The 26,222-nt window shown below is 39.5% G+C and overlaps 2 protein-coding genes across 3 annotated transcripts in view; both read left to right on the top strand.

Moving 5' to 3' along the window:
* The window catches only part of LOC143371636 (carcinine transporter-like), a 38,499-nt gene extending 12,873 nt beyond the window's left edge, over positions 1-25,626 (top strand). Inside the window, exons 3-10 of the mRNA XM_076817047.1 lie at positions 1,376-1,571; positions 8,566-8,824; positions 13,072-13,264; positions 15,081-15,186; positions 21,008-21,110; positions 21,169-21,384; positions 22,022-22,197; positions 24,405-25,626. Of these exons, the coding sequence (XP_076673162.1) occupies positions 1,376-1,571; positions 8,566-8,824; positions 13,072-13,264; positions 15,081-15,186; positions 21,008-21,110; positions 21,169-21,384; positions 22,022-22,197; positions 24,405-24,623 (1,468 nt within the window). The 3' untranslated portion in view covers positions 24,624-25,626. The remainder of the gene's footprint in view (positions 1-1,375; positions 1,572-8,565; positions 8,825-13,071; positions 13,265-15,080; positions 15,187-21,007; positions 21,111-21,168; positions 21,385-22,021; positions 22,198-24,404) is intronic.
* LOC143371427 (uncharacterized) lies at positions 15,854-17,557 on the top strand. Of its 2 annotated transcripts, none has more exons than XR_013086018.1 (2): positions 15,854-16,008; positions 16,275-17,557. XR_013086018.1 is itself a non-coding variant. In XM_076816583.1 (2 exons), exons 1-2 carry the CDS (start codon positions 15,870-15,872, stop codon positions 16,557-16,559), a joined length of 357 nt encoding a protein of 118 aa, XP_076672698.1. In that variant the 5' UTR covers positions 15,856-15,869; the 3' UTR covers positions 16,560-17,557. The 2 variants fall into 2 exon arrangements, 1 of the variants encoding a protein (XP_076672698.1); XM_076816583.1 differs by having other exon boundaries at positions 15,856-15,941.
* Positions 25,627-26,222: the final 596 nt, after the last annotated feature.

Consider the following 26,222-nt stretch of genomic DNA (forward strand, 5'->3'; position numbering starts at 1 on the left):
ATGTGAAGATTTGGAACATATTCGATAACTCGTGTGTTCCAAAATTTGAGTTTAGCCGTAATTTGAATGTAATATTAGAGTAGTACAATAATTTAATTTTATTAAATACTAGCGTCCCCCATCTCGGCTTCGCCCGAGATATTAGCGTGACTAATTCATGTTTATTAGAATTAATATATTTTAAGGAAATTAGGTATTTTGAAAAGAGCTTAATTTCTTCGTAATATTTCGGAGAAGATAACATTCTTGGTATAATGATTTTCTGACATTAGGATAAATTGTTGTTGCGCATCACCTGTCGGAGCAATGATGGCAAATATTATCCATACCTAGTTAGTTAATTCCTGGATCATAATTCAATGCAAACCTTCCGGTAACATTCACTCTTATAAGTCCAGGATTTACCAGTGTATTTTAATATATAAAGCAGAAGAAGTGTTTGTGTGTTTGTCTGTCGCCTAAAAACAATCGAACAGTAAACTCAGGGGGTTACGAAATTTCTCCCAGCTCATTATACCTACCTAATCCAGATGAACGTGGCTATTTTCACAAAAAAGATAAATAATAAAAAAAAACGATTTTTTTTATAAAATCAGAATCTAAATTTCGAGTGAAAAAGCTGAGTAGCAAGCAAAGCTAGTATTGCATACGTCGAACAGGAGTGGATTGATCTTCACAAATTTGATCGCACTCGGGGCATAGTAACATCCATACCGGATACACATAAATCTGCAACAGCAATTTGTAACCATATAATCATTCTAACATATATGTCCGCGGTAATCCACTTCTCTAGCGAGAAAGCGCGCGACAGGCTTTGCCATCTGGTGGTGACATCACGGTACTGCTGCGGGCGAGTATCGCGCGGGCCGAATATGCGCATGCGCGCGTGAAGTAGCCTGTCGTATACACGGGTCACGTGGTCTGCAAAACAGCCGTACACATGAAATATTTACACATAAATTACACGTTAATAACGCGTTTCTGAGACATGCTACATAGCCTATGCCCACCCTAGAGTATGCAGGAATAACGTGTTAAAATTTGAGGAAGATCGGTTCAATAGGTCTTGAGTTTTGCGAGAATTTAAAAATCGGCTCTCTCTTTATACATAATAGTATACATATATTCGACTACTCAGAGTGCTCGAATAAATGGAGGAAAATTCGACAAATAGTTCCAGTCATAATTAAGTACGCGAAATTTTCCCGTAAAAATCAACGGTAATGAAGGAATTCTAAAGCTTTCGCGGCCCTCCAAAAACTGAATTCGCGCCACAGTAATTATTATTGAGTATCATCTTTCAATTGTTTCCGTCTTCTAATTTGTATTATTCATTTTCTATTGCTGATTTTCTGTGCTTTGACATGTTTAGGATTCAAATAGCAATTCCACCTTCGCACGAATATCCCTACTATGACCGGTGCCATCGGAAAGATTTAAATTTCTCCGAGATTTTGAAGAGCGGCAAAGATCTACGTTCCTTGGAGTTCAGAACGAACAAAACTGTTGAATGCACCAGTTGGGAATACAATTTCACGCAAATCCCATATCCCAGCGTGGGAACTGAGGTGAAGTATCCTTCAACTGTTTTCTTATCTTCATTTTTTAATACCAATACGATAGAGTTATCATCAGAAGGGCAGTTCTTAGAGGAACTGCAGTATATTTGGAATACCAGTTTGTTCAGAACGAATACAAAATTACGGCAGACTACACAGTTCGACAGCCATCTGGACTTGTAACATTCATAGCCGTTTCTTATAGGTTTTTGTGCCATGAACACGAATCCGCAAACCGTTTACCGCCATCACTCTCAGTTTTTGAGAAATTCGATTTTGAAAAAAAAACTGCAAATTTTCAGCTTTGAACATCTTTTGTGTCGAAACGTAATACTTATTCGGTTGCTCGTTGCGTCAAATTATTCTATGAACTCTCCCGAATACAACGATATAAGTTAATATTGCATTATGAACATTTAAATATGCTTAAACATCGATCAAAGGGAAAGGGACAACCGAAATGCACCCATTTTTGAAGATATTTTTCCATTTATTTCCAAAACTAAGCGTCTAAGAGAAAATCTGACCATTCTACGCGATGCAGCAGACATTTTTCCTTCCGAAAGCATTAACAGAAGTGGTAAGTCACGTTTTGTTTTCAACACAGAAGCGAAATACTTTGGCAAAACGCGCGGCGCCAACAAGCAATTGTGTTACGCTGAGCGGCAGTGGATCGCGCGCCGCCGTTGACTACCACTGTCGGCGCCGCGCGTTTTGCCAAACTATTTCGCTTCTGTGTTGAAAACAAAACGTGACTTACCACTTCTGTTAATGCTTTCGGAAGGAAAAATGACTGCTGCATCGCGTGGAATAGTCAGATTTTCTCCTAGACCATTAGTTTTGGAAATAATTTGAAAGATATCTTTAAAAATGGGTGCATTTCGGGTGACCTTTTCCCTTTGATCGATGTTTAAAAACATTTAAATGTTCATAATGCAATAATAACTTATATCGTTGTATTCGGGAGGGTTCATAGAATAATTTGACGCAACGAGCAACCGAATAAGTATTTCGACACAAAAGATGTTCAAATTTGAAAATTTGCAGTCTTTTTCAAAATCGAATTTATCAAAAACTGAGGGTGATGGCGACAAACGGTTTGCAGATTCGTTTTCAGGGCATGAAAACTTATAAGAAACGGCTATTGAATGTTACGAATCCGATAAAAGTCAAAATTTGTCGAACTGTGCAATGGGAACAAATAAAACTGCATAATATCATAGGGAAACTTATAAATGTTTATATTAAAAACTCACAGTAATAATAAAAAACATAAAGTAATTGAAACTTTTTTCGAAATGAAAAAAGGACAGGAAGTACCGATTTCGTTGAAGTGCAGGTAATTTGGAATAGCTGTATTCCAATTTACCTTCACTTCATAAACTTAATAAAGACATGTAGATAATAAAATTATTTTCTTTTATGATCTAATCAGGGTCAAAAAGCTCAATATAGGAATAATCTTAGGTAAATATAAATTAACTGTGCTGGCCCAAACCGACACAGCGGTAGCCGTTACGCAAGGAACAAAAGAATCGCTAACAAGGGAAGATCCCGAACCCGAAAAATCAAAAAATTCTGAAACTTTGTCCATATTCGGCGGATTCCACCTAATTACAACGCAATTTCTGCCCAAATTCATTCTAAGGGGGTGAAATTAACCCCTGCAGATTCGTCTATTTTTCGATTTTATTTTGTAATACGCAATCTGTAAGAGATAGAAAAAAAGTTTCAAGACAAAAGTTACTTCTTTTAATTAGATTTATCAAACTGTAGAAGTTTTATCAATTGTTTAAACAATTGGAAAAAAGTTATAAACAAAAATATTAATAGATTTCTAAAATTCGTTTTCCCACGTGAAATCTGAATTGGATGTTTAAATAATTATGGAACAGCATAATCAATATTTTTTTCCATATAATTTCAACTTCTGTTATATTGCGAAACTGTGCTCCTCGACAATCGGAGAACTTTTGGATCCCATTGTAACTACCTTAAGCTGCACGACGACAATGTTCTTCTAACATTTATTACAGCGCTGTTCAGCGTAGGGGCCCCTCACGCGTCTGCTTCCCCTTCCAACCTTCCTTTTGAACAGCGTGACTTGTCGTCAAGGAAACCTTGCGACGCTGAAAAGAAGACCGTGACAATTTCGTGGACAAGGAAGCTCAGGCGCCACGCGCGACGCCGACGTTTACTGTTAAGGCTCCCCCAAACCAACGCGAATTTCGCCGCGCGGGCTGTTCCGCCGCGGATCAGATAACACTGCCCATAAGCCACCACGTATAAAAAACTGCTGCCTTATCTGATCCGCGGCGCGGAGCGGATATTCGCGTTGGTTTGGGGGAGCCTTTACTTTCCACTGCGTTTTCTACGAGCCACGCAGAAAGGGTGCTCGAAGCCAACGAAACGGCGGGCATGCAACGGATAGGGAAAACTCTAGTTGTGTGCGTGTAGGCTCGTACCCTTAACTGCCGAACCTGGGCGAACCGAGCCAACTCGACGAACCACGCGCCGTGAAACTGCACCTTTAGGGCCTAAGGGCACACTACTAGAGTTTTCCCTATCCGTTGCATGCCCGCCGCTTCATTGGCTTCGAGCACCCCCTTCCGCGCGGTTCGTAGAAAACGCTATGGATGCTCGCCTCCTCGGACCGCCCATCGGGGCATCGCTGACTTACCCCATTACCGCTTTGCGTGGCCGTTACTCGACGGTGCACTGAATTACGTTCAGCGCTATAATTTCCGTAATTATTCGAATTTCCTCATGAAACTTAGTTGTAAATATTCATATAGGACGACACTTTCAGAGTTAATAATAATAACAAAAATCGATTTTTCGAGATTTCAATAGTGTTGTACCCACTTAAGACCATATAAAAACTTCGCGAAAAAATATAGACATTCCAATTGGGATTTCCGCTTAGGGTGTCAATCATTGTACAGTTTACCCTATGTTTCAACAAAAGCTTGTGACAAATGGGGTAATAAAATGTTCTAGGCACGGTACATACAAAGCACGATCCGGTCCGGATATTAGTGTAAGCTACGGAATCGCCAGTCTTCGTCTTAAGGGGTTATACCTAGTCAGGCGGCCGAAAAGAGGCGAATATTTGTGATTTTTTTTTGAAGAAGCGGAAGCGTATAATTTTACAAAACTTTTTGCGCTTAAAAGAGCAACATTTAAAGAACATTTGGTAATTTTTTCGTAGAAAAATATTTAAGTTTATAATAAAATAACAAGCGACATCCAAGAAGCATTTTTAAAAATTTGCTTTCGCGGTGAGCACTGCCATTTGGAACCAGATTATCTAAAATCAAAAAACAAAAAAGATTTCGTTAGTATATTAATATATCCTCTGATTAACGGAGGGAATTTCCGAAATATTAATTTAAAATAAAATGGCGGCTATTTAAAGTTGAAGTCCTGATTTTTGCACAAAATAATCACGCGAAAAAATCAGGATTTCAACTTTAAATATCTGCCATGTTGTTTTAACTTAATATTTCGGAAAATTCTCTCCGTCAACCTGAGGATACATTAATATACTAACGAAATCTGTTTTGTTTTTTGATTTTAGATAATCTGGTTACGAATGGCAGTGCTCACCGCGAAAGCAAATTTTTAAAAATGCTTCTTGGATGTCGCTTGTTATTTTATTATAAACTTAAATATTTTTCTACGAAAAAATTACCAAATGTTCTTTAAATGTTGCTCTTTTAAGCGCAAAAAGTTTTGTAAAATTATACGCTTCCGCTTCTTCAAAAAAAAATCACAAATATTCGCCTCTTTTCGACCGCCTGACTAGGCATAACCCCTTAAGGACATGCTTCTAGGGAACAATCAGTCATGAAATAACCTCCGAACCCTAGGGGAATAAATATTTAGTAGATGAGATTTACAGAGAATAAGTCATAATTTCTTGTCTAGTTTACAGTATTCTACAATATTTTTCGTACTGGAACAGCGTCCCAGTCCAAGGACTGGTGCAGACGAGAAGTCAGACAATTAGCGAGAATATGAGTTAAGACCACAGAATGTGTACAATGACCTTTATTTGGAAGACTAGAATGTGTTATATGAATTTTTAGTGGAACAAATAAATTTTGTGCGTATGCAGCGCAAGAACTTATGACTCATCCTATGTCATTTTCCGATAGAAATTCGTGTACAGGATGTCTCATAATTTGGAGGACCCAATTCAGGGATGAATTCAGTCACATGTAACTCTAGTACTAGCCATGCTGAACATACATCTGGCAACTGTGGGGGAGGGTGGTCTCGTTGTAATTAACCATGACCAACAAGGGAAGATGCCGAACCCGAAAATTAAAAAAAATCTGAAACTTTGGGGATATGTAGGGGATTTCCTCCTGATTACACCGCAATTTTTTTTGCTGCCCAAATTCACTGTAAGGGGGCGAAATTAATCCCTGAAGATTCGGCTATTTTTCGATTTTATTTTGTAACACGCAATTTGTAAGAGATAGAAAAAAAGTTTCAAGACAAAAGTAACTTCTTTAATTAGGTCTATCAAATCGTAAGAGCTTTATCAATTGTTTAAACAATTAGAAAGAAGTTATTAACAAAAATATTAATGTTTTCTAAAATAGGTTCTTTCATGTGAAATCTGAACTGTTTGTTTAAATAATTATGAAACAGCATAGTCCATATTTTTTCCATACAATTTCAGCTTTTGTTATATTGCGAAACTGTGCTCCTCAACAATCGAAAAACTTTTGAACCCCTTGTAACGTACCTTAAGCTGCACGCCGAGCAATGTTCTTCTAAAATAGCCGAATCTTCAGGGGTTAATTTCACCCGCTTGGAGTGAATTTGAGCAGCAAAAAATTGCATTGTAATCAGGAGGAAATCCTCTATATGTATATCCACAGGGTTTCAGAATTTTTGTAATTTTCGGATTCAGGATCTTCCCTTGCAAGTCGATATTACTTGCCGCGTTTTTTAGCAAATGCCTATTTATGAAATATGCAACAATAAACAATTATATAGTGAAACAAATATAGCACAGTGTATATACAGTGTGCAATACAGCATTTCCTCGTTACGGGCTCGCTGGTTGGGAACGGCGTTGAGCCCGTATCGTGAACAGAGCTCTAATTCCGAGCGATCATTTCTCGCTTCTTTCTGGCCGAAGGGGGGAGCGAGATGGAACACTTTGCGTGCGCGGTGAGCGTGCGCGACGGGCGCGAGCGTTCAAATGGAATCGTGATTGCTCGACGCTTGTGCGCCACGGTCAGATAGCCAGGCACGGCGCGAGCCTTTTTTGCGCCCTATGCGAACTTATCCAATTGCGCCCTTTATTATAATACATTTATTTGAGATTATTGATGTCCTTACTCCGAATTTTTATTGGTAGTTTAAAACAGTTGTAGTACAATTTGTAGTATTTCATTTAAAAATTTATTTTCAGGAATGAAAAACCATTTTGCGCCCCTTGTCAACCTTACGCCCTAGTCAGTTGCCTAATTTTTCAAAGTAAACTCATAAATAATCTCAAATAAATGTATTATAATAAAGGGCGCAATTTGACAAGTTCGCCTAGGGCGCAAAAAAGACTTGAGCCGGGCCTGCGTCAAGATTTTGCGAAACCGGTTTTCGTGCTCACGGTAAGCGCTCGCGACCATCGCGCAGGCCCGTCGCGCACGCAAAGGACGGAGTGTCAGGCGTCTGAAAGACGGAGCGAGACAAAATATCAACGCATCGTCTGTCTCGTACCGTCCTCGCTGGCTTTAAGTGCCTCTCACTCGCTCTCGCCTTCGCCGGACAAGAGTGAGACAGAAGTGGTGGGGATAGCGAAAAGTCCACAACGTGTACCCCCAAACCGAGCCCTCAACGAGACAATACTGTATTAAGAAATAGTCATTTTCACTCATTTTTCTTACAAATTGTTGATAAATTTTTGCCTAAATTTTTCAACGTAAACTACTAATTAACTAAAAAACGCTAACCACCATCCGTCGACACGCTCACCCGAAAGAGTTCCAAGACTCATTCAGTAGTCGGACCCCTAATACTTGCGGTGTAGCCACGTTGTTCAGCACGGCTAATATCAAGACCGCTGCAATTCAACACTTGAAAATATAATAATAAAAACAGTTTATATAACTTGTTCCGTGTTGTAGGGAGTTTCATACTGTAATATGTAATCCTTTTGATAAACCAAGTTAACTAGTATTACATATTACTTGTGTTCAACTGTTTGTAAATAATGCTCGACATCTTACATATGACCTTTTGACTATTCTGTAAACTCTATCATAACACTCTATGAGCCATTTTAGTTTCTTCTCTCGATGGCAGTGGAGGTTCTACTCCGTGACCTGCACTCCGAATATAAATCTATTAGGTTTCTACTTGTGACAGATTTATAATCTTTCTTTTACAGAAGGCCATGCACATGTTGAAATACTTGGTTACAGAATTGAACAATGTTTACAGGAAATTTGAGTAACACCTAGGAATACTGAAAGAATAATCAGATCAATGACAACATGTCTACAGGCATGTGTTAAAATGCAAAGTAGCCATTTTGAGCATCGTCTATGAAGGTAATCAAACATTAGTTGACAGAACACAAACGTCGCATATCGTAAACAAGATCAAATAGAACATATGTTTATATCTACTATTTTGATTACTTTCAAGCCCTGAATCCATCCCTGAGGTAGGACCCACATATTATGGGCCACAGAGTATAATTGAAATTGATCCAAGTTTCGTTTTTCACAAATTCTCTTATGATTGTTGCCGTGAAAATTAGTACTTAATTATTTCCAATGCCAAATTGGTTTCATCTTATCAACTGTAAAAAAATATTTCCACCTACTACTTGAGGGTTAAACAAAGAATTTTCGATATTATGAAAATGATTGAATGACTGTGTTGAAAATAAGGAAGAATATGAAATAATGATGTAGTAGTCCAAGTATCTGCCACGTTCTTTATTTTCACTGATTAATCCTTAACCCTTCGTCATTAGCTAGATTGGGTATGCAACCGAGAATACCTTGTGTCAACGGCTCAGGCCATCTTCTTCTGTGGTTCGATCGTTGGCGGTTTTATCATCGGGTGGATAGCAGATCACAAGGGACGCATCCCAGCGTTGATGGTTTGCAACAGTATCGCCCTTCTTAGCTCCATCGCCACTGCAAACGCGAATAGCTTCTGGTCGTTCGCCATCTGCAGATTTCTCACTGGAATGGCGTTCGACAACTGCATCAACATTCCGTTAATAATCGGTGAGTGTAACATACAGCCTTAGTGCAAACGTAAAGCATTTGCTTGATAAGTTTAATCGTTAGGTGTACTGTTTACAAGATCTTTGTACAAATTCTACAAATTGAGTAACGGTCGATGTTACATCGGTAATTTTGGGGTGATCAGATTTTGCAAAGTACTTGATCTAAAAATCTGTCGTCACGGATAATAATTCAAATTTGAAGACTTATAGAATATCCTTCCATTAGCATAAACGAAAAGGTAATTTTGAAAATGTCAGTCTCCATTAAGTAGGGCTGGGTTAAGTAGCTACCCAAACTAATTACTACTCTTAGTGATAGAAATTTGTTCTTAGGATCAATGTCAACGTGTTTATGTGGACGTTATCGACATGCGAGGAGTGATTTTTCAAAAGGGCACATTTCCACATAGGTGTAATTTTCAATAACCGCAAGAAACTGTGGTACCAACGTTTATTAAAAAAAAATTTTTTTTTTAGTACACGTACATTTTATTCTTCCATTTGATAGCGGTAATGTTTTAAATTTAGTGACATTGTTTTAACCCTCCGTGGCCACACCTTATAATTACAAGTTGGTCACACGGGGTTCACTGTACCCCAGCGTCATTTTTTGAGTTACCATTTTCGTATTTTTGAATCTCTTAGCTTTTCAGTGATAATTATACGTCCGTAATACCTATAAATCATGGTCTAATAGTCTTTTTCTAGAAATGTAAATTTTGATATGATAAAATTTGTAGTTGAAAATGAGCGATTTTCCACGGTTGTGGGAAAGAAGCGATTTTTTAATTTTTTCAAAAAAAATTTTCTTGCGAAAAATCCCCTTTGGAAGTCGTAAAGACACAACATTTTAACTCGAAAATTATTCTTGGAGTAAAATACACCCCTTGTGACCACGAAGATTAATACAGTAAATTCTCCTTGTAGTCCCGACGGACGGGGCTGCCGGCGGGCATACACTACGTAACGGACACTATTCCGCGCCGCCAATGTCGCGAGTGAGAAAATCCAAGAGCGAGCGAGAGGGGGCGAAAGAGTAGACACGAAGTTGCCGTTGGCTATGAAAGAGAGAAAGTGTGATACTTTGTCTTGCTTCGTCTTTTACGTGCGTACGCTCAGTCTCTTCGAGCTCGACCCACATGCGCGAGTAGATACAATAGTCGGCTTTAGACGGACAGATTTTCTCACAGTTTTGGAACGTATACTCTAGGCGTGCGCTCCAAAACTGTACGTGTAAAGCAGCGCTGTCCAGCGTAGGGGCCCCTCACGCGCCTGCTTCCCCTTCCAATCTTTCTTTCCCGCAGCGTGCCTTCCGTTGTCAAGGAGACCGCGCGACGCTACGAAGGCTGTCATGGTCGCCTCTTTACCGTATCCGCGGTATCCCTGACAACGCGGACGGGAGTGAATAACATGAAAAATACTGAAAGTAATCAAATACACATGGATTTTTATATGAATAGTGAATATCATCACGTGCATGGATTTTTTTTTACTTTTTAGTGCATTTTAAATAAAATTGTTTAACTTAAAAAAAAAGTTGCATTTTTTTTATTATTTACTTTTTATTGTCTAAATTTTTATTTGTGGTTATATGCTGATTTTATATCGATTGAATTGATTTGATTTGTGGTTGCAGACTGATTTCAAGTCGTATGGATATGTAGTTATGGGTTATATTTATTGATGATTGGGTAATTTCCCCCCCCCCCTCCCGGTTTTTTCATAATTTTGTATTGTCATCATAACTACGCACGCCTGCAAAGTTTCAAGACAATTGGATTGGTGGAAGTGGGTTAAATAGGTGTTCCATTTTACCCCACGCAAAAATCCTATTTGTTCATAGTTTTGGCCAAGGCTCATAAAAATCGATGCCTATCACATGCCGTCCTCCCCTTGTAAATAACACGATTTATGTATTTTTTTCTCTTAATATTTACATTAACTCAATGATCGCCATCAATGTTTCTTGGTAAATGATTCACCATCGTATTTACAGAGACTGGAACATTAATAATTTGCCCGAACATTCCATGTGCTATCCATGTGCTATCCATGTGCATGCCGCAGGCGTCGAATTTGAGTGAACGGTATCCTGGGTTAAATTAAACTCTTTGACAACAAATCTAATGTAGGTAGATAAGAAGGCATTTGTGGATATACTAAACCATTTGACTTGGATGACGTTGGAATGTTATTATTTTGAGTCAGACAATTTCTGCATGTGTTGCAGTTGCACGTTACCGCATGTTGAATACTAATGGCTGGGAAAGCAGTATGTAAGATTTGTTGATGCTTGGTGTGGGCTTAATGTTTAAACAAAGAGGATTCGGTGGATATCACTAATGATACGACATGTTTCATATGCAATCTCAGAGCGACTGAGGTGGTCACAGTTCACCGTTTATTCCTTTGTCTGGATCGTGCGATGTTGCCAGATCCAGATTACATAAATCCATATGGCCGGAAGAGGCGCGTAACTTAAACCTACTTAGCCTATACGCAAGCAATTAGTCTGCACTTGGGATCAACTCGTTTCACGTCGTTCTTAAACCATATTCGATCACAAATTAAGCAAACTTTACCAAACTTAGTGTTCAGAAATGGTGTTTGAAAGTCTTGATGGGCAGTTTTGAAGAAATTAAAGTTTGTCTATGGTAGCGTAGCAACAGTGGGTGCGTCGGTACTTGTTGATGGCCCAGCTGACGTGTAGGAGTAGACTTGTCAAAAGTAACGGGCTCATGACGTAGTAAGGAGTAGGAACTCGTGACGTAGTAGGGAGTAGTAGATGGGGAATCCTCGCATGTATGCATACATCATACGAGGATTTCCTCTCCACAGTATTTATTCGCTGATAGCTCGCGGCACGAAACTGGCGCGGCGGTGAGCATTCAACGTAGAGGATGGTGTACCTACTATTTCGAGTACGGAAGCGCCTACGCACCACCTCCATGCACAATCATGCAATGCCGTGCTTGGCCAACTCAAGCCGTTTCTGACACACCTCCACACCGAAGAGTGAGTGGGTAGTTCCAGCCGTTTCTGACATACCACCGCACCGGGTAGTGAGGTAGTGCCGTTTCTGGCGCAACTTCACACCGTTCCGTTCCGGGAGCGACGAGTTGAGGTTATGTGTCATGCGATTCTGATTGGTTGATTTTGGTAGGACTAAAGATTCGTTGGGAATCGACCAATCAGAATCGCATGACACATAACCTCAACTCGTCGCTCCCGGAACGGAACGGTGTGAAGTTGCGCCAGAAACGGCACTACCTCACTACCCGGTGCGGTGGTGTGTCAGAAACGGCTGGAACTACCCACTCACTACCCGGTGTGGTGGTGTGTCAGAAAGAGGATTGAGTTGGTCAGGCACGGCATTACACGATTGTGCATGAAGGTGGCACGTTGGCGCTTCCGTATCCGAGCGATAATTTTTCCTCCTTTCTTGCCGAAGGCGAGAGCGAGATGGAACGAGAGCGAGTCAGAGAGACTGAAAGCAAGCGAGGAACTGTACCAGACAGGGGACGCGTTGTACTTTGTTTCGCTCCGTCTTTCGGACGCCTGATACTCCGTCGCACACGCAAATGACGGAATATCAGGATTATCAGGCGCCCGAAAGGCAGAGCGAGACAAAGTATCAACGCCTCGTCTGTCTCGTACCGTTCCTCGCTCGCTTCAGGCCCCTCTGACGCGCTCTCGCCTTCGTAGGATAGGAGTAAGCGGAAGTGGTAGATATAGCGATTCTTGGTGGGGGAAGCGTTTCATATGTCCGTCACATCCAAGAAAACTTACGCTACCGCGGCTAAAGAAGTTTCACTTCAAAAATATTTAGAAATAAGCCCTTTTGAATGAAATTATTTGAAAATAAGTCCTCTTGGTAATGTAAAAATTACTTTGTCTGACTTTGTAAAAAAGTGGAAACAACTAAAGTTGAAAGGTTTCAAAAGCTTAATAAGTGGAGTAAATATGATTGTGGTTAAAACAAACGTTTTGCCACGTATAAGTCTAAAGATACCCTGAGAGTGGGTACATTTTTAAACTAATTTAGTACATGTTTGGGTAGGTCTATGGAATTAAGTTCCTTTTGTTTCGAATTCATTGCAATTTCCTAGATGAGTATAGGAAATATGTCCGTTTTGTTTCAGACGAAAAAATGATTTAACTTGTCATCAGACAAACTTGGAAATAATTAATTTCTTCAAGAAAAATAGCTTATTTGTTTAATTATTCGGTGTTTACTCATTTCAGTACTTGAGTATATGGCTGTATCGAAACGCACTCTAGTTGTTAATGTCGCTTTCGGTATATATTTTGCTATCGCCAGCACGGTTTTACCATGGATGGCTTACTACATTTCTAATTGGAGAATTTTCACGTATGTCAGTGCACTGCCACTTTTGGCTGTTATCATTACACCATGGATTCTCCCAGAGAGTGCCCGGTAAGCGAATTCTCAATATGTTATTTAATTCAATCTCCCAAAAGGACAATGTTAAGTCCCAGAGAGCCGGAATGGGGTTATACTACCGTTTTTTTTTTTGTTTAAAACCGCAAAATCCCAAAATTTCAGAGCATTTTTCGAGGTAATCCCATCTGATTTCGAAATTAAAAATGGTATCAGTCGATTCGTCTTAGCGAGATCTTTCCAATGGTGTTTAGCAAGCGCTGTACTTTCGTAGGTCAGTAATCCTCTGTGGAACTTAACATTGTCCTTTATCCTTTGAAAAGTTCCATTATTCTAAATATGTGTACACCTGTGAAACTAAACAAACGCATTAGTAAATATTGCTCTAGGAAATTAACTATTTTTGAGTTGTAAAGTAAAGATACTTTCATCTGTTACGAGCCGAGGCTGAGGGTAATGAGATTTGGCTGCGTATCCGAGGATTGGAAATTGTTTTATGGAATTTGTTAGTTGCGGACGAACCACCGTCTGCTTAACACCGCGAACGACTAGGAAAAGTTAGTTTAGCCTCATAACTTTATAATGCGATATACTTCGAGCGGTAAAAGTATATCGCTGTGGGTTCGCCTCAACTGGAAATTTAAAAGTTGTCCTGGGCTTTCAAAGGAGAAGTCCAAAATACCCGACTGAGATTCGACGTGATGTTACGTTGAGGTTTTACCGACTGTCTTAGGGCTGGCTGCAGGGGTTTTGATACAAAAACTACATAATTGTATGGTGGTGCGTTGGTGGGGGACGAATGAAGAGAGACACATAGGCCTTCAAGTGTTGGAATCTAAGGTCCTTTTAGGTGATAAGATATCGTTAGATGTCAGACTCAGTGACGGAGATTCAGAGATGTCTCCGGGTCCTGAAGTTTTAGCGTTGTAGGTGTGTTAAATACCTATCACGTCATGTGGCGGAGGTCACATACCTACTACTTAGGTCTCCAATCGTTGGAATCTATGATCGTTTCGGTGATAAGATATCGTTAGATATTGCACTGACAATGAGTAGCGGAAGTCCTGTAGGCTCCGAGTGCTAAAGTTTTGGGTTGCATTGGTGATAAAATATGTAGTTATTGTGGGGCGCTCCTACAACATTAATACGAATGGTGACAGATTAGTACAGCCAACTTCGTCATGTGTCTGATGATACCTACACTAATACACATTATAAAGTAGTACTAACAAGGAGAGTATTTTAGGTGTCCGCCTCCGATCATTTTGATTTTTGGATATGTTATAGAGGACCGAAAAATAAGAAATACGTGTTTTTTATTTTTCCCCGTTTTCATATTTGGGGGTGAAAACTGTGTTCAAAGTTAGGGTTGAAAAATCATTTTTGTGGATGTTTGAAAATCTGGTGAGTCTGTCATATTTCGCATTCAAAGACAAAATTCGTCCATTGACACTATTCCCCTATCTCTAATAGTTCTCGAGATATTCCACAAAAATGATTTTTCAACCCTAACTTTGAACGCAGTTTTCACCCCCCAAATATGAAAACGGGGAAAAATAAAAAAACACGTATTTCTTATTTTTCGGTCCTCTATAACATATCCAAAAATCAAAATGATCGGAGGCGGACACCTAAAATACTCTCCTTGTAAGATAGCAATACTAATGTCACGTAACAGTAATGGCTTATAACTGAGAAGTCATTAGTTTCTAGACCCATATATACCGATCTGTTTGTTTATGTTTGACTATTACATAATGCACGCGCCAAGTTTGTTCCGTTATTTTGTGAATACTTGATATACAAGTTTAGCCATGGATGTACTATGTTTATTGAAAATGTTTGTCACAAGATGGTACGTTTCCAATGGAATGACGGACGAGGTAATCGAGAAACTTAGAAGAATAGCCAGAATCAATCGAAGGAAACCAGATCCTCGGGTCTATGACGTTTTTGCCGTAAGTAGATCAAACATCGTTTTGAAAGCTCATATAAACACACTGTATATTTAGATACATTTACTAATGGAGATCACCATGGTTTTCACTTACAACTAATCCATGTCATGTACATGAGACAAATGCAATCGTTTACCCCGGAAATGTTGGGTAAAATCATGGGGAGTCATTGTGAAAATTTTCAATGCTAGTTAGTTGAATTGTAGTGGCTTATTAAGAAATTTTTATATGACATAGATGAGAGTATTTAAGAATGTTATGTTATTAGTGAAGGTTTTAACGGGAGAATGAAATGCTAACTGCTGATCCGCAGAAAAATTCGTTGTGAAAGATTTGGAGAGATGGTTTAAAAAATTCAATGTTCTCATCTAGATAAAGTAGGCACTCGTGTAATATTAGTAAGGAAGGTTATTAGTAACGCAAGCTGACTTCGAGTTTGTGACTTCATTGTAGCTACATATACTTACAATTACTCACCAATTTTTTAAGAGCACAAATAAAGAGTAATTTGTGAATGAAAATAATATGTTCATAAAATTCATATGTCTTAATGAAAAATCTGTAGAAAAGCGACAATATGATATAATATAATAAAGCTCTGCCCGCTTAAGAGGTTGTGGATCTACTTCTCCACATTTTCCATTCACAGTAGGCCAGCGACCCATAGGGTAATTCCGGGTGAGATGGCCTTGCGGGTGAGATGGCTCGATCACGTTTATGTTCCAGAACATTGCGATTTTCAGTTGTTTTTAGTGGTATATTGCGCGTCGCTCACACGCCGCATTAATCGTGTTTTCTGTTTGCTTTCAATTGTGAAATCAGGTAAGTTATTTATAATGCAAAAATGGACTATTCTCGAAAAATTTCTACGTGTTCTTTAAATTATAATTTACTGACATTTTACAAAAAAATTATGACTTTTTCTGAATGCAGTACGTTAATATAATGTTTAGAGGTTATATTTGCGTGTTTGCGATGAGATATTGTCGTAGCATTATTGAAAAAACAAGCGAGTCAGCGCTCCTTGACTCTCGGGTTAGTTGGCCCATCATGAAATCATGCATAATAGCTAGTAAATGTTTTTGTAGAACATGCCAACGGAATATAAACGAAGATATAATCAGCGTTGGAGGTTATGGACAAACGAGGCATTGTTGAAAGCCGTAGAAGCAGTCCACAGTGGCAAAATGGGTGTAAATGCAGCAACCAGAAACTTTGGTATCGCGGCTCCTACATTGAGGAGACAAATAAAAAGTCAGGACTTCGCGGAGAAAACATTAAGACCACCGTCATTGCTAGGTAAACAAAATGAAGCGAGACTGAAAGCCCATGTAAGAAAGTTGAAAAAAATACGGTTTCGCACCAACACGTGAATGCCTAAGATCAATGGCATTCAATTTAGCCGAAAGCTTGGGTATAAATCATATATTTAATAAAGAGAAGGGATTAGCTGGATACGACTGGCTAAATATGTTTTTGAAACGTCATCCAGACCTCAGTATCCGAAAAGCCGAAGGTGTTTCGTTGGCTCGCCGCCAGGGCATGAATAAGATAGAAGTTGACCTGTACTTTCAACTTTTGGAGCAAACCTTATATGAAAATAATTTAATGAACAAACCAGGGAATATATTTAATATGGACGAAATAGGTATACAGCTAAATAATAAACCTGGTTATGTTATTGCACAAAAAGGATAAAAAAATATTGCAGCTCTTACGTCATCTGAGAAGGGCGAAACCATAACGGTCATTTCGTGCTGTAATGCTGAAGGCTCGTTTTTACCGCCCGTATGTATTTTAAAAGGGAAGAATAAGAAAGCCGAATTCGAAGATGGTGTGCCTCCAGGTTTGGTTGTATATATGAATACAAAATCGGCTTACATTAGCACTGCTTTATTTCTAAGCTGGTTGAAAATACATTTTACACCTAGAAAACCAAGTGGAAAGGTACTTTTAATTTTGGATGGCCATTCAACACACTGCAACTCCGTCGATATGTTAGAATATGCAGATGAACATGAGATTATATTACTATGCTTGCCTAGTCACACCACCCAATTTCTACAACCACTAGATAGAGCATTCTTTAAAAGTTTGAAATCTAATTACAATAAAGCCTGTAATTTGTATATAAAAACGAATCCAACCAGAAAAATTAACAGCATGGTATTTGGGCGATTACTAGGAGATGCTTGGTCGAAATCGGCTACTGCGGAGAATGGGGTATCAGCTTTTAGGGCAACTGGTATCTACCCGAACGACCAAACGCTATTCCAGACTATGCTTTTTTAAATGAAGACCAACAAACAGAAGATTGCGCAGCAGATTTAAACGAAACTACAGAACCAGAATCGATCTTACCTGGTTGTTCACAAACAATCAACAGACAGACTCCCGTAACGGACACGCCAGGCACGTTGCTAAATAAAATTCATCTAATCCCCAGTACGTCATTAGGTATAGTTCAGCGAATTAGAAAACGTAGAAAACAAGTTGCTACAATTTTGACATCTCCTAAGAACACAGAAAGCAGAAAAAGCATAGAAGAAAGAAATTTTCAGTTGGAAAAATCTAAAGCGTCGAAAGCAGCAAAACGTACTAAAAATGTAGCTAGGCCTAAACGCAAAGTAGTTATGCAAGATTTATCTTCGGATTAAAATTTTTCAGATTTTCGATCCCAAGAATCTGAGGCAAGTTCTGAGAAAAAGGATAATAATACTGAATGCGTGGGTTGTGGGGAGTAGTACAGCTGTACATTGAAAACCGATTACTGGCTTCGCTGTATGAGCTGTGAAAAATGGTTTCACGAAGGATGCTCAAAATTTTTGCACTTATGCAATCAGTGTGGAAAAGTTCTGTGCAAGAAAAAGAAATAATTTTTCGTCTTATTAACCTCATAACATGTATTTTTCATATGGGTCATCTCACCTGGATTGTCCGAGTGAGCTGGCCTTTCGCATAGACTGCAAATTTATTTTTTTTTTTTTAAATGTATGATTATTTTTTTAATTCAATTTTATATTATTTATATAAATGTATTTCCTTTTGCAAATATATTTTTGTCTTTTATAAAACCATTAAATTTACGGTGCACTGATTGTTTTAAAAAAAGTGGGCCATCTCTCCCCGACTTACCCTAACATCCGAGAATCGAGAGCGATAAGTTCAGCGCTCGTAGTGAGTCACACGTAAGGCCGCGTCCAGATCTGAACCGAACGGCGAACCATTTTGACCCAACTCTGACAAAGTCTATCACGATGTTATATTTGTGTTGGCAATGGCAAAATATAGTATATGATGCCTAAATTGCAGTAATATTAGTTATAAAAATCATACAGGAGATACACCTATTTTATGGACCAAATCTACATAAATAATTTTTTTCATGTATTTCTTTATTAATAAATATTAGTTAATTTGAGAAATTTTAATTATTTAATTCATTTCATATTCAATTTTATCGTGAAACCGGTGTACCATAGAAATGTTGCTATGGGTCAAACTGACCCTGCATTCGTCTCACGTGACCATATCCACCATTCGTCTTTCGAGGGTTAAGTAATTGACAACCGTTAATTGATCGGTGATGATCGACTGTCTAGTCCAGGGGTGCACATTAAGTCTGCCGGCAGTCGATGCGCCCTCTAGCTCGACCGTAGTATGCTCAATCCCCACTCCTCGGTATAAGGTCTCGTGGTGGAGAATTGTATGACTGCAGAGGCCGTATGCCCATTTTGTGTTCTCCAAGGAAAATGTGATATTGTCTCGAGCTTCCCATTGTTGATCCAACGCAGTCACCGGAAAGGTCCTGTTTATGTTTTTATGACACCCCCAACAGCTAAATGATGGCTTGGCCGCAGTTGACATACACAGATCCGTCACTGTGTGCGTTAGTGATTTCAAGCGGTGGGTCAGAATTGACTCGGGCACAGGATACGGAGGATTAATTGAGATTTGACAAAATTTGTTTAAATTTTTGTATGCAATAATAAAATTTTGTTCAAAGTTATAATGGTAGCAGTAAGAGGGTGTGACCGTCTCCGGTTGGCGAGACGGTTACCGGTGGGACGGAGAAGGAGTTAGATGCCGACTCAGTCGGTAAGGCCAGGTTCGACGAATGATCAGAAGCGTGGGTTCAATAAATAAGAATTGTTTATTTTTTCCTATACAATTCCGAGTCGCGGGTTTTCGGTACGTCTCGATCGCGGCGGCGTTACTTCACGCGGCGGCGGTGCTTGCGACGAGCTGGGGGACGGAGGATGTGGAGATAGTGAACGTTCTGCCCTGACGGTCTATAAGGCGCGTCGTGCGGGAGTCGTACAATAGAATTCCAATGTGCAATAGGGCTCTGGCCTATAGGGCGCGGAGACACCTCATCGGCAAGGTAGGGCGCAAGATTGATGATCTCGGCCTATTTCGGAGAGGAGACTGGTAATCGGCACAGTGTGACTATGGTCGACACGTGCACACCTCACGGATACAAAAAGAGCGTCTTGGATGTACGGTCCGGCGGTGTTTACACACTACTATGTACTGTACCAGAGCTGTCAACATTGCTCGCTGTGGCCTTTATATTGACAGACCGTACATCTTCGCTCGCGAGACGATTCGCGGTTTCGCGGCCGCCTAGCGGTCGCGGTCGGTACTCGGCTTAACCGATCTGCGTCGTATGCTCGCACGGCGCGTGACGTGGCTTCGTCACAAAGGGTTTAAAAAAAGTTTTATGCTGGCGAACATGATTCTGTCTGTCATAGTCATCGGAAACAAAACACGTAAAATATTTCTTAATCTATATCACTGTGGTTATCTAATGAACTAGAATGAAGTAATTATTTGCAAAAATGCAATTTTGTAACACAGAAAACTAACAAATGTTTTTCCCAAAAATTAATGTTTTCATTTGAAATACAACCATTTTTGTGCTTTTCAACATTTTTCATTCGTTTTAGTTCATACGATAACCACACTCATATAGAATGAGAAATTTTTTGTGTTTTTTGTTTCAGATGATTAGGACAGCCAAAATCATGTTCCCCAGCAACAAACTTTTTTTACAAACCTCTCTTACTACTACCATTATAACTTTGATCCAAATTACTATTATTGCATAGAAAAATATGAACACATTTTTCAAATTTCAATTAATAAGAGTACAAAGTTTGGAATTATAATACTCAATACTTTTCTTTCAAAAATTCCCCAAAATGTGCCTTATTTTCGGAGCGTCAAACTCTGAAGACCCCTGCGGCAGCCTGTGTATTACACACCTAAACGCTCCGCTCCCACTACTCCAGCCACTCCCCACTCCGTTGGCGGTCTCGCTTGTCCTCGAACGAGCTTGGAGCTCGAGCTTGAATGTGCGCTCGCGCCCGGAATTGGAGGTCCTGTGCATGCCTGGTCTAGCCGATAGTATCCGTGTGCCAGTGGCGCACTGTGACTATAGCACTAACAATTGATAGCTGTTCGACTCTTTTGTAAAAACGGGGGCGAGTATCAATTTGGCTCTTATGTCTATTGATGAGCAGTCGACAAGTGTGCGCTCCTATAAGCTCATACCATATACAACATTAAGCCCCGTTACGCACTTGGGACAAGTTTCCGGCGACCACGAGCTACACGGGGATATATGAGTTCGTACGCACTTGGTCGCGGCGAACAACAAGATGGCTAGTCTCTTGTTGACCAAGTTGCCGGAAACTTGGCGCAAGTGCGTAACGGGGCTAACTAAACTGTCGATCGACAGAAAGTAGATAGTATGCGCTAGGCCTCACACATACTACACGATTCAGGTATAATCGATTTTACCGTGACATGATTGCAGGCGAACCTGGAAAGTTCGAACAGGTTAAAGGAAACAGCGACGGTGTTGGATCTTTTTAAAACGCCCAGGCTAGCAAGGAATACCATTCTCCTGGTTCTATTCTGGAAAGTATAAGGAATTAATTAAATAGAGGCTTGGCGAATGACAGGTGTCGTTTTGCAGGTGTCTGACCGTGATATCGTTTGACGGTCATGTTTACTCGCTGAAGCTTATTCAGAGTTCCGTGTTTGTGTCGTTTTCCCTCACGTGCTCCACGGAACTACCAGCTGGCTTGTTGCTGACGCTGGTGCTGGACCGATGGGGACGTAGATTATGCGGATCTCTTACCCTGGCGATGACTTGCTTCTTCAGCCTCTCCGAGCTCGTCCTGCAGTCTAGTAAATACATACTGTTGGTTGTTATTAACAATGAAACGACAAATTTAAAGAAAGAAACTGAAAGATGAAATAAATTGGAATTTGAAAGAGCATATAGAAATCAATTGGAAAAATTACGTTAGGGCAGGTAAAATTAATTGTAAAAAATAAAGAAATGGAGTTAAGGTGAAACTGCGTCTTTACCAACTTCAGGTAAATTAGAAAAAACTGTTTATAAAATTATAAATTTGACTTAACATTAAAAAGAGAACACTAATTGAAAAATATATATTTTCAAACAATAAGTAGTAGTTATTGAGTCGATAAATTTTTATTCCTGTTTTTGGCAAATTTTTCAAGTTTGGAGCATTCGTATTGCGCAAAACAGTAATGGGTACAGATTCAAAATTTGCAATCGCTCATTTGTTATCGGATTCGCATCAAACGTGCACCAAACGATGTAGACTTTTTTACATATGTATATTACTCTGTCATAACTCAAAAACTAAAAAATGGAGTTGCACCTCACTTGCTGCAAGGTCCTCAATAATAATTGTGGTCGTTTCATTGTTTTAAATATGTAATATTTAACGCATGCTAAGTTAAGTTTGATAGTCAGATAGATAACTGAGTTAACTCTATAGAATTTATTGTTTAGTGACTGCCAAACTCGCGATGTCGGTAATGTCGCGGTTCTGCCTAAACATGGCGGCCAATATTGGCCTGCAATACGCTGCGGAGCTTTTGCCGACACCAGTTAGATCGCAAGGTGTATCGCTGATTCATATTTTTGGTATCATCGCGCACACCTTGGCTCCGTATATAATAGACTCGGTAAGTGAAACTTTTCTTCAATTACAATGAATATTTTGATTAAAACTAACTTCAGCCTCTCAGACACTGCAACCATATTATTTTTCTTAAAAAATTTGGTCTGTTCTGAAGTAATTCGAATATTAACGTGCTATTTTACAAATTCTATCCATTTTTGCAAGTTTCAAGATTTTTCTGTGTCAAGGAAACATGTTTCATATTATTATAACATGTAGTTTTTAATCATCCTCCTTGGGAGATCTTTCTAAAGTCCTTTTTAAATATATTGGCCGGCGAGTTCGGTTTCGCGAGCAGCGCGCGATGAGAAATCAGCCACCACCACTTGACGATCGTGGATTGGCAGTTGAAGTTGCTGAGCACCCGAAGGGTATGGTGGGGTAACGGGAACGTTGCTCGGCTCCGTCTGAACGAAGCCGTGTGGCTGTTGTTTATTCTTAGCGTAGTAGTTGTGTGCGTTACGAAGCTAAGCGTAACCCAATACGAGATAAAGGTATCGAGAAAGAATCAATGTTCTGACCAATAAAACACCTGAATTTTTTCGGAGCTAACGCACACCTATTCTGATGTATGTATTTCTACGCTAAGAACTCGGTTTGGCCTGCACGTCAGGAGCTTGACGCTATCCCCACCACTTCGACTCGCTCTTGTTCTGCGAAGGCGAGAGCGAGATGGAACGAGAGCAAGAAAGAAACGAGAAAGCGGTGGGGATGCTTCGCTGCGTGTTACGTACCTCGCGGGCACAGAATCCCCACCGCGCGACGAGCAGGCCTAGCCCGAGAGAGAGAGTGAGAACGTCGAGAAAAGGAGCACCGAGGTAGCCAAGCGGTGTGGTGGGAGAATACCCCTCACGAAGCTCACTGGCCAATATATCTGAAAACGACTTTAGTTACCTTGTACTCCTTATTGGATGAAAAATTTTACATGTTACATGTTTCAAAGTCTATGTATTTTTATGAAACCTAAAGTTGCTTTGTAGTAGCAAAACCTATCATAACATAGAGGCTGTTCGGTAACACGTAGTGGAAAATGAAATGACTGATTCTACAATTTACTTGATAAAATAAAACAAAAATCATCGAAATCCCACCGATTTCGATGACCTTGAAATATATTGTCGGGAGCATGATTCTGAATAATTTTTTCCTATACATGTTATCGCCACTCGACATTTAATTAGTTTTCGAGATATTCGCAAAAAACTTTAGTTAAACTTAGGTTACGAGTATACTTCATTTTTGCGAGAAAAGAATTGCGTAAAATAATAACTAACTCTTGATTTGAGGTAAGACAGCTCTAGCCATGTAAACAAACCCCCGTGCTCCCGTCCACGAAGTTACCAATGTTTTAATAGAATACTTCAATATATGCCACGACGTGAAGAAGCACACACAAATCGGTATTTGGTTGGGATTTATCTTACTGCCGTAGATATACATTACACACAGAATTCATTGTAATAGTAGCAGCAGTTTTTCGCGAATATCTCGGAAACTGAGGCCGAGCGGCGGTTATACATACATATGTATGACAGGGAAAAGTTGTTCAGAATGTTGAGTTTGACATGGAATTGAAATTTCATCGAAATCGGTGAGGTGTAGCCTTTTATGCACAGTTACCAAGATTTTTCCACGGAAACTAGAAAAAAAAAAGAAATATTAAAAAAATAAGTTTTCAGAAAATTACTCCCAGATGTTATGACAAACAGATTCCTATGCAAATTAACGTAAATTATGAATAAGAGGAAAGACTTGATTATGAATTGGTGCTATAGTTTGGTACTGTCTGTCAAGCATATTTTTTTTTATAGTAGTAAGAATTGCTTATACGACTATGTATTATGTAAATTATAAACACTCACGAATGGTATTAGCATAAGTATCTTTTAAATTACTGTTTACTAGGGTGGCTCTTATTTACTCTTGGTAAAAATTTTTTTCAAGATTTTCTTCGGGGTACCGCCCAGAATAGTTCCAAATAATCAGTCGTTTCAGAGTTACACATGACTCTCAGTTTAAATAACAAAATGAAGGCTTATTTTCTACAAGGACATATGTTAGACTCATTGTCAGAAAACTAAAACATCGTTAAATTATCAGAGCCAAAGCTGTGAAGGGTTCAAACCGATTATTGATCACCTTATTTAATCAAACGTTTGTCTTGCTGACTGTTTTTAGCTGTGTATGTATTGATCCAAGATTTTTTGACAGGCCAAAGTTTGGGAGGGATTTCCAATGTTGATAATTGGCATAGTATCCTTCGCTGGTGCTGCACTAGTCTTGTTCCTGCCAGAAACAGTTGGCCACAGTCTTCCTCAGACCATCAACCAAGGCGAAGAATTTGGGAAGGACCAAAGCTTCTGGTCGCTGTCATGCAATCAGAAAGCGGAATTTGATCGACCTCGACATTACCATTCGTGCGAACGATAATTGTTAGTGGCTGCATTTGAATGAAGAACTCGAGGTGGAAGCAGTATCTAAAAAAGAAAATTGTGTTCCATGTTGGTAAAGCTGTAGCGAATTAACTTGACAGTTTAGTAGATGGCTAAACAAAATTTGAATTTGTCTAATCATCGAAAATCGAGTGGTGTTTGTATTCCTATGCAATTTTTACTTTACTTTTGTATTTTAAGTGATTATCCTTTTCATACTATTCCTGCATTGCGATGCTCATCGCCAGAGCAAGAATTCCTTTATAGTTGTGTTCCTATAAAATGTCTATTTTTGTGTTAGATATTAAGGAATTTTTTACTCCAATGTTACATTCATTTTGTAATGCGCGCGCCGAAGTGTCCAGTAGTTGGTACTGTTTTAGTGATCAAGGCTGCACGGAAGTTAAAACAGAAATAACAACCAATGAACATTTCAATTCGAAGTGATCTTTTACTGATTTTATAGTAGAGCTCGCGTGAACTTAATATTACTTTTTAATAAGAAGCTTTTTACTTCTGTCCTCAAGAATGTACTTACTGATATTCCGCCAATATTACGAATTTTAGTTAATTTTACATCGTCGAAAATAAATTCTTTAGCTAGTACATGGTATCAGTCACTGTCCAAAATTTGTAGACGTCGACTGCCTGTATGAAATATGAATCTAGGTCTGAACTAGATAAAAATAAATTAAAGATTCTGCTGTACTAATCAGTTTCGATGAGATTGAGAAGGACTCAACCAAACAGAAAACTTTATACATTTGTGAAGTTACATGCTGGCGTGTTTAATTGAGAAACATATAAGCGATTTATAAAAAGTATCAACTACTGCAATCAATTTGTGTGTACATTTATTAGAAGAAATAGAAACACTTCTTTCTACGATTTAGGAAAAAGCGTTTTCTCGTACGCAAATGTATAATTTAATACTACAAATTGTGCCATTTTGATGATCAGTGTTCATCGTTGTACCAATAACAACGCCATTACCTGAAAAATATATGACTTGCGTTTCTTAATAAGTACTCTCCCTTCAATATGTCGTTCTATCATATTCGAACGAGAATGAATAATAAAGTAAACGACTTAAAAGTCTTGCTACAGCAAATCTTCCAGTTTTTACTCTCGGACGTGTAGGAGTGGAAAAAGAGAGCCACGGGGCGTCGGGGATCGAACCTGAGCCGTCCGCGTGCTGATCAGTCGCGTTTGCCACCACGGCTACGCCGACTCTCCACGGTCTCTGTCTTCCGAACTCTTCATAAATGGACGCCACCTATGGGCCTCATTGCACACCATAGGCCGTTGCCTAAATTGCCGGGGTTGCCTACTACAGTTCGGCCATACCTGCCTGACATATGCGCCGCCCTCGGCCATAATTCGAGAGGCAACCGTCTAAGGGGTCAGGATCCCACTTCTGAAACTGTAGAAGTCGGAAAAAGAGAGCCTCGGGGCGTCGGGGATCGAACCTGAGCCGTCCGCGTGATGATCAGTCGCGTTTGCCACCACGGCTACGCCAACTCTCCACGATCTCTGTCTTCCGAACTCCTCATAAATGGACGCCACCTATGGGCCTCATAGCACACCATAGGCCGTT

This window comes from Andrena cerasifolii, chromosome 7 (genome assembly GCF_050908995.1).
Source record: "Andrena cerasifolii isolate SP2316 chromosome 7, iyAndCera1_principal, whole genome shotgun sequence".
Lineage (NCBI taxonomy): Eukaryota > Metazoa > Arthropoda > Insecta > Hymenoptera > Andrenidae > Andrena > Andrena cerasifolii.